This window comes from Hemitrygon akajei, chromosome 13, assembly GCF_048418815.1.
Source record: "Hemitrygon akajei chromosome 13, sHemAka1.3, whole genome shotgun sequence".
NCBI classification, from domain to species: Eukaryota; Metazoa; Chordata; class Chondrichthyes; order Myliobatiformes; family Dasyatidae; genus Hemitrygon; species Hemitrygon akajei.
Window position 1 is genome coordinate 44159302 of NC_133136.1, and position 12949 is coordinate 44172250.

Here is a 12949-nt window from a genome sequence, read left to right on the forward strand (position 1 = left end):
CTGTGGGTGGCACTGTGGCAGAGCAGCTCCTGTAATCCTTTCCAATGCCAATGATCAGGTTCAATGCTCAGTTTTCACTGATGTCCGTACATTTTTCCCGCAACTGTGTGGGTTTCCTCCAGATGCTCCTCTTTCCTCCTGCATTCTAAAAGCACGTCAGTAAGGGTTAGTAAGTGTTGAGCACTCTATTTTGGGGCCAGAAGCATGGCAACACTTCAAAGATTAAAAATAAGCATTACTTATTACGTGTACGCCAAGCAATCAAAACACAAAGTGAAGTGCATCACTCGTGCCAATTTCATCAGCGATGATTCCATGATTCCGGTGCCAACATAGCAAGCCTACAGCTTGCTAACCTTAACCGGTACGTCTTTGGAATGTGGGAAGAAACTGGAGCACTCGGAGGAAACCTGTGTTGTCATGGGGAGAACGTACAAACTCCTTACAGACAGCGGCAGGAATTATCCCGATCAGTGATCACTGGCACTGTGTAATGTTTGAACTACTATGCCACCTTGTGGACTGCTCCCAGCACATTGTTGATGCAAATGATGCATTTCACAGTATGGTTCCATGTTTCAATGTGCATGTGACAATATTTAAACTGTGAAAGAAGAATTAATTATTCCTAAGCTCATCTGTTTGTTCACCCTTCTAAGTTTATGTGTATTTAATGCATTTAATCAAGTGGTGTTCTTGGATTTAATCAAGTGGTGTTTGGGCATACAGGAGTGAGCTACACCAATGAGTAGAATGGTGCCACAGCAACAACCTGGCACTCAACGTCAGTAAGATGAAAGAGCTGATTGTGGATTTCAGGAAGGGTAAGACAAAGGAGCACATACCAATACTCACAGAGGGAACAGAAGTGGAGAGAGTGAGCAGCTCCAAGTTCCTCATTGTTAAGATCTCTGAGGGTCTAACCTGGTCCCAACATATCGATGTAGTTATAAAGAAGGCAAGGCAGCCACTATACTTCATTAGGAGTTTGAAGAGGTTTGGCATATCAACAAATACACTCAAAAACTTCTATAGTTGTACCGTGGAGAGCATTCTGACAGGCTGCAACATTGTCAGGTATGGAGGGGCTATTGCACAGGACCGAAAGAAGCTGCAGAAGGTTTTAAATCTAGTCAGCTCCATCTTGGGCCCTAGCCTACAAAGTACCCAGGACATCTTTAGGGAGTGGTATCTGAGGAAGGCAGCATCCATTATTAAAGACCTCCAGCACCCAGGGCATGATCTTTTCTCACTGTTACCATCAGTTAGGAGATACAGAAGCCTGAAGGCACACACTCAGCAATTCAGGAACAGTTTCTTCCCTTCTGCCATCCAATACCTAAATGGACATTGAAGCTTTGGACACTACCTCACTTTTTTAATATACAGTATTTCTGTTTTTGCACATTCTTTCAGATCTATTCAATATACATAATTGATTTACTTGTTTATTATTATGTTCTATTTTATTTATTATTATTAATTTTTTTCCCTCTCTGCTAGATTATGTAATGCATTGAACTGCTGCTGCTAAGTTAACAAGTTTCTTGTCACATGCCGGTGATAATAAACCTGATTCTGATTCTGATTCTAAACAACATCATCCAGATTAGAATCAAATCCAAGGAACATCCAGATAAGGATAAAGTGCACACAGAAAGTAATATAAGGACTTTCATTTAGATATTTTAACAAAGTTGTTAATTTTTCAACACATGATGGGGCAGCACAATAATACCTTCAATAGAACAACTGCCTCGTAGGTCCAACAGCCTGGGTGCAATCCTAACCCGCAGTATTATTTGGGTGGACATCGTGCATGCTCCATGTGAGTTTCCTCTAGGTGCTCAGGTTTCATCCCACATTCCAAAAATGCACAGATTGATAGGTCAATCAGCCACTGTAAATTGCTCCTGGTTGTGTAGGTGAGTGATGAAATCTGGTGGTAGAGGGGAGAATAAAATAGAACAGGATTAGTGTTAATTGGTGTTTGGTGGGTGCTGCGGACTATGGCCTGTTTCTGTTGCTGCTTGATTTAGGATTCTATGGTTCTGTTACAAGTGGGTGTTGGCAGTGGACCCAAGTGCAAGACACAGACACTGAGATAGTATAAACTGAACTGTGTTTATTGAGAATTACTAGGAAGGCCAAGAATGAGGACACAATGTCAGTGGCTCAGATGATGGTGCAGACTTCTCGGCAGCCCGGAGCCTGAATCCGCCAGCCTGGCTTCCAGTAACTGGCTTCTGGTGACATGTTCCTGGTGACTGGTTTCTGGTGGCGAGCTTCTTGGTGTGAGTTTCTGATGACGGTCCGGCAAAGGAATAGCTGAACCCTGGAGCTATTTATATTGCAGACTTGAAATGAGGATCAGGTGCCTCCATCAAGGCGCCCAACGGAACAGGGGAAATAGAAATAACGGGAATGCGGAGTCTGCAGACCGGACCATAAACTGGAATGCAGAATCCATGGACCGGACCACCGGACCGTGACAGATTCACTAATATCTCTAAAGAATATTTGTATTTTTCTCCACATTTAAGCTACTTATAAAGCAATAACACTATAAAATCCTCTGAAAATATAATCATTTTCTTACCTGAGGCCGAAGTAATGCTTTTGTCATAATTACTCAAGTAAACTATATGACCTCAAAAAATAATTTTAAGCATACAGATTGTAACTTTCCGCTATGTGCATTTCAACAAATAAGATTCTATATCAAAATATTTATTAAATGATTTCATTATGAAATCTTAACCACTATCTGAATTACAAATGCATTTATTTAATATACTATGCAATGTTGAAAGGCATAATTAAAGATTGATTCTTGGACTGTTCCCTGTGAGAATTCGGAAATAGGATTTGCTCTTCAGGCAGATGCTGAAACCAGAGAGATCACCAAGTCATTGTTAGGAGCTTTCTCAAGGGTTAGCAGGAGACATCACTGATTTGCTGCTGACCCAAAATTTAAGTTTAACGTCTCATATAATGATCCTGTCCCTATCTCTTTTTCAGAATATCTTTCTGTTAGAGCACAAAAAGATGTGGAAAGTGTCAGGCATCATTCAGGTAATGAAAAGTTAGAAATCTGAGGGGTTAATTGGTTATTTTCCTCACATCTCCTCTCATTCCACTATCATAACTTCAGCAGAACCTTGATTTATCCACAGAATTACGGTTCTACCAAGATAGCAAGTTCCAAATACATTGATGCCAAGGTTTTATTCAATTAGTCTTCAATCTAAACTGCTGCTAGGGAATGAGACAGGGCAAGCGACCAGAGTTTGTGTAGGTGAACACTTCACCTCTAGTGATAACAATTCCATTAGTTTCAAAGTAAATATGCAAAAAGATAGGTCTGGTCAATGGGTTGCGATTGTAAATTGGAGAAAGGCCAATTTTGATGGAATGAGAGAGGATCTGGCAAGTGTGGACTGGGACAGGCTGTTTTCTGGCAAAGGTGCACTTGGTAAGTGGAAGGCCTTCAACAGTGAGATTTTGAGAGAGAGCAGAAGCTTGCATGTGCTGTCAGAATAAAAGGTAGAGGTTATAAGTGTAGGAAACCTTGGTTTTCCAGAGATATTGTGGCCCTGGTTTAGAGGGAGAAGGAGGTGCATTGCAGTTATAAGTAGGCAGGAATAAACGAGGTGCTCACAGAAATACAAGAGGACACTTACAAAAGTAATCAGGAGGGCTAAAAGAAAGCATGAGGTTGCCTAGTGGATGCTACAGATACGCTAAGAGCAAAAGGACTGCAAGCGACAAAACTGGTCCTCTGGAAGAACAGAATGGTAATCCATGTGTGGAGCCAAAAGAGATGGGGAAAGTCTTAAATGCATTTTTCCATCTACATTTACTCACGAGATGGACACAGAGTCCATAGGAGTCAGGCAAAGCAGCAGCAAAGTCATGGACCCTATACAGATTACAGAGGAGGGGGTGTTTGCTGTCTCAAGGCAACTTAAGGTGGAAAAATCACCAGGGTTTGTCAAGGTTCTCCTTTGGACCCTAAAGGAGGCAAGTGCAGAAATTACTGGGACTCCAGCAGAGGTACTTAAAACACCCTTAGTGATAGGTGGTGTCGGAGGATTGGAGGTTAGCCAATGTTGTTCCGTTACTTAAGAAATGCTCTAAAAATAATCAAGGAAATTATAGGTTAGTGAGCCTGACATCAGCAGTGGGAAAGATATTGGAAGGTATTCTAAGGAACTGAACATATGAGTATTTGGATAGACATGAATAGATTAGGGATAGTCAGCATGGCTTTCTGCATGGTAGGTCATGTCTAACCAATCGTATAGAGCTCTTCAAAGAATATACCAGGGAAGCTGATGAAGGTAAGGCAGTGGATGTTGTCTACATGGACTATTGTAAGGCATCTGACAAGATCCCATGTGGGAATTTGGTCAAAAAGATTCAGTTGCTCAGCATTGAAATGAGATAGTAAATTGGATTAGACATTGGTGATAGTAGATGGTTGCCTCTCTGACTGGAGGCCTGTGACTAGTGGGTGCCACAGGGATTGGTGTTGGGTCCATTGTTGCTTGTCATCTACATCAACAATCTGGATGATAATGTGGTTAAATGGATCAACAAAGTTTGTGGATGACACCAAGATTGTAGACAGTGATGAAGTCTATCTACTTCGGACTCTGTACCAACTGGAACAATGGGCTGAAAAAATGGCAGACGGTATTTAATGCAAACAATACAAGATGTTGCACTTCGGTAACAACCAGGGTAGGTCTTACACAGTGAACGGTAGGGCTCTGAGGAGTGGGGTAGAACAAAGGGATCTGAGAATACATGTCCATAATTCATTGAAAGTGGTGTCACAGGTTGTAAAGAAATCTTTTGTACACAAGTATTTAGTACAGAAGATGGGATGTTGTGTTGAAGCTGTATAAGATGTTACTGAGGCCTAATTGTGAGTATTTTGTGCAGTTTTTCATCACCTACCTACAGAAAAGACGTAAATTAGGTTGAAAGAGTGCAGAGAAAATTTACTAGGATATTGCCCAGTCCAGAAAACCTGAGGTATATGAAAAGATTGAATAGATTTTATTCCTTGGAATGTAGACAATTGAGAGAAGATTTGATGTAGGTATATACAATTATGAGGGGTATAAAATAGGGTAAATTCAAGAAGGCTTTTTCCACTGAGGTTAGCTGGGACTATGACTCTAAGATTTTCATTGAAATTAGTGTAAGCTTCAATTCACTATCAACCACCAATGTGAATGTGGATCTTCAGACATTACATTTTTAATGGAGAACAAAAAAAAAACACAGAAAGACATATCTATACAATACTTATTTTAATCTGACACATTGATTAAAATGAGCTATTATAAGAAGGGATTAATATAATAATTACCAGGATAAAAATATTTAACCTAAGTAGGTATAACACATAAATATCAATAAATATTCTTCCAATAAATACCTAAATTTGAAATTTCATAAAATTAAGAACAATGGCATTTGGAGACAATCATGTTATCAAATGCTGTCAGTACTAATTTGTCATTACTGTTAAAATGGAGCAAAGTTAGTGGCTCGTAGGATGCAGGCACACAGCAGGGGGCTGGAATAGCTCCATCTGAAAGTTGATGCATCTTTGATTTGATAAGTGTATGCATTGTGGCAAGTTTGTACTTTAGTGGACATGTCCCATCACAATAAAAGGCATTATAATTTAATGGGGCTCTGATCCAGTCTGACCATCCAATCTCCTCAAAAGACACATGTAGCGATCGCCTACAACAATGTATCTGGCTTCTCTGGCAGTCCTCAGTGTAGCTTTCACGACGTGTCCGGATTTCTTTAACAGTTTTTTGCACTTCTATTTCCAGTTCTACTTCAAAAGACACTTTGTCTTCAGAGTTATGTCTTTGACTGGACGACCACGGAAGCAGCTCTAATTCAATACCATAATTTTCCTGCGGATAAATTATCCAATGTTCAACAGTTTTTTGAATGTCAAATGTTTCAGTTTTTTCAAAATTTGATGTAAGGACTTTAGAACCAAGAAAATGAGGCTGTATCTCTGCCCTTTTAGTTGCTGGCTTGAATAAGTTGTAGATTCTTACAAGCTGTGGGTTTTCATCCATCGTTTTCTGATGTGAATTTGCATTCTGACATCTGCGCTTGTAGAATTTGAGTTCACCTCTCAAGACCTTTACTTTAGGAAAGACAAGTATGCTCTTGACATTGGAAACATTAAAGTACAGTTGTTGTTTGTTGTTGCTTATATCACTTGTTGTTCTTCTTGAGTTTTCCAAAATTGTTCCTATTACAAAAATAAGAGGAATATGTGTTAATTAGTCATTTATGCATATGCCTGTGTTCTTCAGATTCAATCCCATTGTCTCAATTCTATTCACCCTTTTATGAGAAAAAATTAATTGAGCATCTGCTTTTAACTGTCCAATTCCTTTGTAGAAGTCACTAATATATTTGCAATTTATATGATTCTCTTGTGGCTTTAGCTAGTGTAATTGTACTCAGTACTTTAGGCATTGGTCTCACTCGTCTCTGGATCAAATAGATGGACTGAAGTCACACGCCAGATTTAATTGCTGAAATCACTCAAGTTAGCTTGGTACTGAGTCAGAAGACCATATAAAAGTAACTTGCACCATATGAAAAAAAAACAAAGATTTTTATGACATACAGCTTCTGAAGTTGGGAAAAACCCCATAATTTGGTCCCATGAAGATTTCAACAATTATTGTAATTACAATTATTGTCCTGTTACTCTTCTCTCCCTACAGTTCTCTTCTGAAAATACTGGTCACAAATTTTGCTGCAAAGTGCCAATATATACTGCTTCTTTCCAATTTGTTATGGAGTGAATGGGCACTGATTTGTATCTGCCCACACATTAGATGGTTATATGCTGAGAGAGTAAAATCGATGATTCATAAATTGTCCAAGACTGAGCACCAAGCAAATAATCCAACTTTTCCATCCCCATGTTCTCCCTGGATATGATACTATTACACTCATTCATTTGATTGTATGAAGATTATAAAACCAAAAATGAGTACGTTCATTGTTCCTGTTGCTTACCACTTTGCAGCTTACCAGAATCAAGTTTAAGTTCAATAGCTTCAGATAGCCAGCTCTCTCTATATCAGAAGTGAACAATTCTGCCATAAGTGACTCAGCACTTTTCTCTCCATTGGCCATCTGCTTAACATTCCCTATCCTTTGGGTAGGGAGGTTCCAGGATTTAGTGCCAATAAGGGGTGGGAAAACAGATGGTGGTTTGAAAATTGGACACTTGGATTAATGCTAGATTGTTCCCTTCCATTTTCATTTGATGGTACAACCTGATTCGCCTGCCATGTAAATTTTGTATGTTTCTAGTACGTTCTCCCCGTGACTGCGTGGGTTTTCTTCAGGTGCTCCAGTTTCCTCCCACACTCCAAAGACGTACCCGTTTGTAGATTAATTGGCATTGTAACTTGTCTCATGATTAGGCTAGAATTAAATCTGGCCAGCACAGCTCCAAGGGTCAAAGGGCCTATTCTGTACTGTATCTCAATAAATTAAAAAAATAAATTCATAAATGAGTGACTTCTACAATAGCTTTGGAAGGTTAAAAACAGTACAGTGGCCAAATAAACCTGTAAGTATTCATTTGGGGGAAACATGTTCACTAAGAGTAAGTCTTCTGCTCATAAGGAAAATATCCAAACTCCACACAGACAGTACTCAAATTCAGGATTGAACCTGGGTTACTGGAACTTGCAACATTACGTGCCACACTACTGCTGACAAAATGCTGTCTCGGTTATCCAATCCAATCTGCCTATTATCCCTAACGTCCAAAATCACTGTCAGACCCAAATGACTGAATGTCCTGACAACTGCACAGATTTACAACCCTCTGCTTAAAGACATTCCTCCCCATTCCTGAATGATCAGCTCCACATTTTGAGACAACATCAATAGATCTAGACTCCAGGCAGAGGAAACAACCTCACATGATCTACCTTATCAGTCCCTTTTGGAATATTGTATGTCTTAATGAAATCACTTCTCATTCTTCTAAATTCCAGTTAGTAAAGGCCAAAATAATTCACTCTTTTCAAGGATAACTCATCCATCCCCAGAATAAACCTAGTAAGTCTGTGATCACTGTCTCTAATGGAAACATCTTCTTTTAGGTACAAAGACCAAAAATGGAAACAACCCTCCAACTGAGAACTCACCAAACCCTTATATAATCTCAGGAAGACTTTTGTAGATTTATACTCTAATCCCTTTGCAGTAAAAGTCTGCATATTATTTGTCTTCCTGATTGATAGGTGTACTTGCATATTTATTGTTTCTTCTTTATGAATCAGGGTGTACAAATGTTTCTGTACACCAATAATAGTATTTCACCATTTAAAACATTTCTGTTCTTTTTCTAACCAAGTGTCCATTATTTTCCCCACAGTATATACCATTTGCCTCCCTGCTACCTGCTGGCTTAACTGGTGGAGATCATTCTATGCTATGCTCACAGTTAACTTTCTCAATCTAGGTTTGTATCAGTACTAGACTTAGATATGATTCACCCTGTCTTAGACACTTGGAGAAGCTGAAGGATATCTGAGAGTCCAGTACTTATAGTAAGCCACCCCAAGCAGTGGTCTGCCCACCCTTAAATGACCTAATCATTCTGAAAATCCTGAAGTTGCAGATATCCCCTTAAAGAGTGATATCAATTGCTAAAGTGATTTAGCAAATCAATACCTATTTACCAAACAACAAAACCGTGCCTACATTTTTATACAATCCACTGTATCAGTATTGATTGTCAGCAACAGGGTGCTGGAAGGCTGTTCATTCATTTTAGTTTTAGAATTTAACATTAATTTTCTCTACTTTCATACTCTAGTGGTTGTATTAAAAAGAACTGTGCTTGAGCATGTACCCAAAACTATCACACCGAATAGGAAACAGAAGTTTGCCCTGTTTGTTTTTCAATGTACGAGGTAGCACCATCACTGCTTTAAATTTGTAACTATATCGATATTGCTCCACACATACTATTATTTTTAGTGCTTGTGCGAAAATTTAAGCATGGCCACAGCTGGAAAGACTTGCTGAGCCTTGGTGCACCTCACTTTTTAGAAGCCTTCTGATTACAATACACAGCAGTCCAACTACACATTAATCATATAAAAATACTTGAATGACAAGATACTTACCCTTTACAATAACTGAGCTGACAGAATCCATTCTGGTGGACTTCGTGTTCAACAAACTACTGTTTTGGTTGGATTTCCGCACACGCTGCAGATAAAGTTTATACATCTTCTCCTCCTCTGTTCTAGAAATATTAATTCTGGGCGTAAGAGGTTTCTCCAATCCTAGTTGTTCCATGATTGCTTTCTTAATCGCTTCAATCTGAACTTGTGTCTCATGTTTCCGCCGGAGACTGTATTGAGGCTTCAGCTCACTGCTCTTGTTGCACATCAATGCCAAATAAATATAAAGATATATGGAATAATATCTGTGCAGTTCCATGGGATCACTGTCTGGAAAATGCTTCAACAGCAAACGATGAGATTAGTGTTCGCTCTGGCTGCTTTTCTCTCCAGTTAACAGAGCAAGGTTGCGTGGGTTTATATAGAGTCCAAAGTTGACCCTGTTTGCCACCGCCTTTTGTTTATTCATAATCTTAGTGGAACAGAGAACTTAGTTTAAAAGCACCCGCAGACGAACAGCGTAATAACCCTCATAATAACTGATGTTAAAAGTGGCTCTTTTTTTCTACTTAATACGCTTTCTAAATTGTGATTTTAAACTAACAAATGTAGCCGTTAGAAGGGCTTTTAATGCAATTAAATGATTTTGTCACTAATGTCACAGAATAGCTATTCTGAGAGTATTTCATATACATATATAAAAAGTTAAAATGCATTCTTGCCTCTGGGGATTTTTACCTGAAGTATTGACATATTATTTGAGAATTGATCTCATGATGCCTGAAGAAGTATAATTGTTTGGCATATTTCCTGTACTGAATACTCACTTACCCCTCCTGAACTGCTATCACCTGCAAGTTCAACAAACTTGCACTGGGCTTCAGAACTAAGTTGTTTATGTAAAATTATAAATTATGGCAATCCGATATTAATCACATGTGACACCTGCTCACTCCCTTCTGTGGCATCACAACTGTTCTCCCATAGAATTGAGCAATTTTCGACATTTCACATAGCTCTATTTTGAATTTAGATATACAGTGTTGCAAGCTTCAGAAAGCCCATTAGGATATTTCTTCATTTATTTTCTTTGCAGCCAGACGTCACTGGTTCTATCTCCATTTATTGTCCATCCCTAATTGTGTACGAGTTGGGGAAGGATCAGGAGTCCCATGAGGGCTGTTGTGACTGAGTCACCCGAAGACTGACAATGGTTGATATTTAAGGTCTTTATTCATCTCAACAAGCTGGCATTCTCTTGGAAACAATCTCAGAAGATTCTCCCTGAATGCAAACTACATCCAGTTTCTATACACTTCAGAACAAAGAAAAGAGCAGGTGGTTCAATGCAATTTTAATAGCTACAATGACTATTCACTTCAATGTTTTGTGTCTAATAAATGGTTCCACTGAATTACATTTTTACACTGTGAGCACACTGTAACTGATAAGACATCTCTGAATGTTCAAACATCTTTACTGGGTCCAGGTATTTCGCATGGATGGTCTTAAAGCTTCCGGACTGCCAAGATTAGTGTTGTGAAGGCTGACACTCTGGATACCCAAATATATCAACTATTGATCGACTAAATTTGCCTATGACCCTGTTTGGTGTGCTAGTTTGGAAGCTTCTTTGATCTCTATCGCAATGATGCAAAATAACTTTGCTAAGCGTGTCTGATCCCTGGTTTGTTATAGGGTTCAAACATACCCCCATCGTTTATGTTTGGCTGATGCCTATAAGAACATATTGTGGTCTTGTTTGTTTACAAACCAAATCTCTTGAATGACTAGCCTCCTGCTAAGGGCCACTGGTCTGTAAGCTGTACTGTTTGTTTACAAGGTTGTCCTTTTATTTTCAAAATGATTAATGCTTAAAGCTTACATTAAAACCAGTTTCCTGAAGACTGGTTCTTGTTTGAATTCATGCCTGCTCTACTCACATCATTCCATAACTCCTGAATGTCTAACAATGGCCTGGCAGGGTAAGAATGGTAGGTTTCATTCCCTGAAGGACATTAATGACCACTATCATCCCCTCAAAACTTATCACTAATCTTCAAAACCAGGGCCTTGTTACCTCCCTATGCAACTGGATCCTCGATTTCTGCACTTGCAGAACCTCAGTCAGTACAGACAGGCAAAAGCATCTCCTCCACGATCACCACCAGCATAGGTGCACCGCAAGGTTGTGCACATAGTCCCCTGCTCTACTCGCTTTACACTTATGACTGTGAGGCTAAGTACAGCTCCAACGTCACATGGAGGTTTGCTGCCAGCACCACTATTGTTGGTCAAGTCAAAGGTGGTAATGAATTGGCATATAGGAGAGAGATTGAAAATCTGGCTGAGTGGAGCCACAACAACAACAATCTCTCCCTCAACAGCAGCAAAACCAAAGAGCTGATTGCCGACTACAGGCGGAGGAAGACGAAGGCCCATAAGCCAGTCCTCATCAGGCGATAGGGGGTGGAGAGGGCCAGCAACTTTAAATTCCGTGGCGTTATTATATCAAAGCATCTGTCCAGAAGCCAGCACAAAAGTGCCATCAGAAAGAAGGCACAACAGCACCTTAACTTTTTTAGAAGTTAGTGTAGATTTGGCATGTCACCTAAAACTTTGACAAGCTTCTATAGATGCACAATGGAGAGTATCCCAACTGGTTGCAACATGGAGTGGTATAGAAACACCAATGCCTGAGAATGGAAAAGTCTACAGAAAGTAGTGGATATAGCCCAGAACATCACGGGCAGAACCCTACTACCTGTCAGCGTACTTACAAGGAGCACTGCCACAATGAAGTAGCATCCATCATTAATGAGCCCCACTATCCAGGCCATGCTCTCTTCTTGCTACTGCTAATGGATAGTAGATACAGGAGTTTCAGGTCCCCCACCACCAGGTTCAGGAACAGTTATTACCCTTCAACCAGCAGGCTCCTGAACTGATGTTGTTAACTTCACTCACCTCAATCTGAATTGATTCCATAACCTACAGACTCACATTCAAGGACTCTACAACTCTGCGACTGCCAGGGATGGTAATAGAGGCAGATACATGAGGGGTATTTAAGGGTCTCTTGGATAGGCACCTGGATGATAGAAAAATGGAGGGTTACGTAGGAGGGAAGAGTTAGATTGATCTTAGGGTTGGTTAAAAGGTCGACACACACAACATTGTGGTCCGAAGGGCCTGGATTGTGCTATCATGTTCTATGTTCTACGCAAGCATAGTTTTTCATAAATTTTGTTGTATTTTTAATTTTATTTTCCAGTAAATGCCCACAAGAATATGAATCTCAAGGTTGTACATGATGACATATTTGTATTTTGATAATAAATTTACTTTGACTTTGAAATGCTTTTTTAAATTCACAGTTTCATGGTTATGGTTACCAAGGATGTTTTTTTTTCTGAATTTATGAGTTTCTTGAACTTCAATACTGCAGCCGCCCTGGATCAGAGATCCATAATTTTAGTGATTTATCCAGTAACCTAACCGTTGCATCAACTTGCTATTGAATTAACTCTAATGGATTATTGGCTTCCTATATTTAATGATTACTATTTCCCCAAAATGGGCACTTTGTTAATTTGCTTCCAGTTTGCTCATTGACAATATTTTAAAAAAAATCATCCATAATGATGGCCAATCTTTTACTAATTTTAAGTTTTTTATGTCAGAGTGGTCTGATCCATTGTAGATGGTCTAGGAGTTCCATCTTATTTAGATGA

General features: G+C 39.4%; 1 protein-coding gene across 1 annotated transcript; it reads right to left on the minus strand.

The window, feature by feature from the left end:
- Window positions 1-5442: 5442 nt before the first annotated feature.
- Window positions 5443-9664, minus strand: LOC140737489 (bone morphogenetic protein 4-like). The gene is made up of 2 exons (XM_073063946.1): window positions 9216-9664; window positions 5443-6298 (listed from the first exon to the last, which is right to left on the minus strand). Exons 1-2 carry the CDS (start codon window positions 9532-9534, stop codon window positions 5475-5477), a joined length of 1143 nt encoding a protein of 380 aa, XP_072920047.1. The 5' UTR covers window positions 9535-9664; the 3' UTR covers window positions 5443-5474.
- Between the last annotated feature and the right edge of the window lie 3285 nt (window positions 9665-12949).

Bases quoted from the DNA above. Each gene is read 5' to 3' on its own strand.
- LOC140737489 (XM_073063946.1), bottom strand. From the start codon at position 9,534: ATGGAACTGCACAGATATTATTCCATATATCTTTATATTTATTTGGCA. The intron at 6,299-9,215 runs GTAAGTATCTTG...TTTTTGTAATAG, and splicing joins CAGCTCAGTTATTGTAAAGG to GAACAATTTTGGAAAACTCA.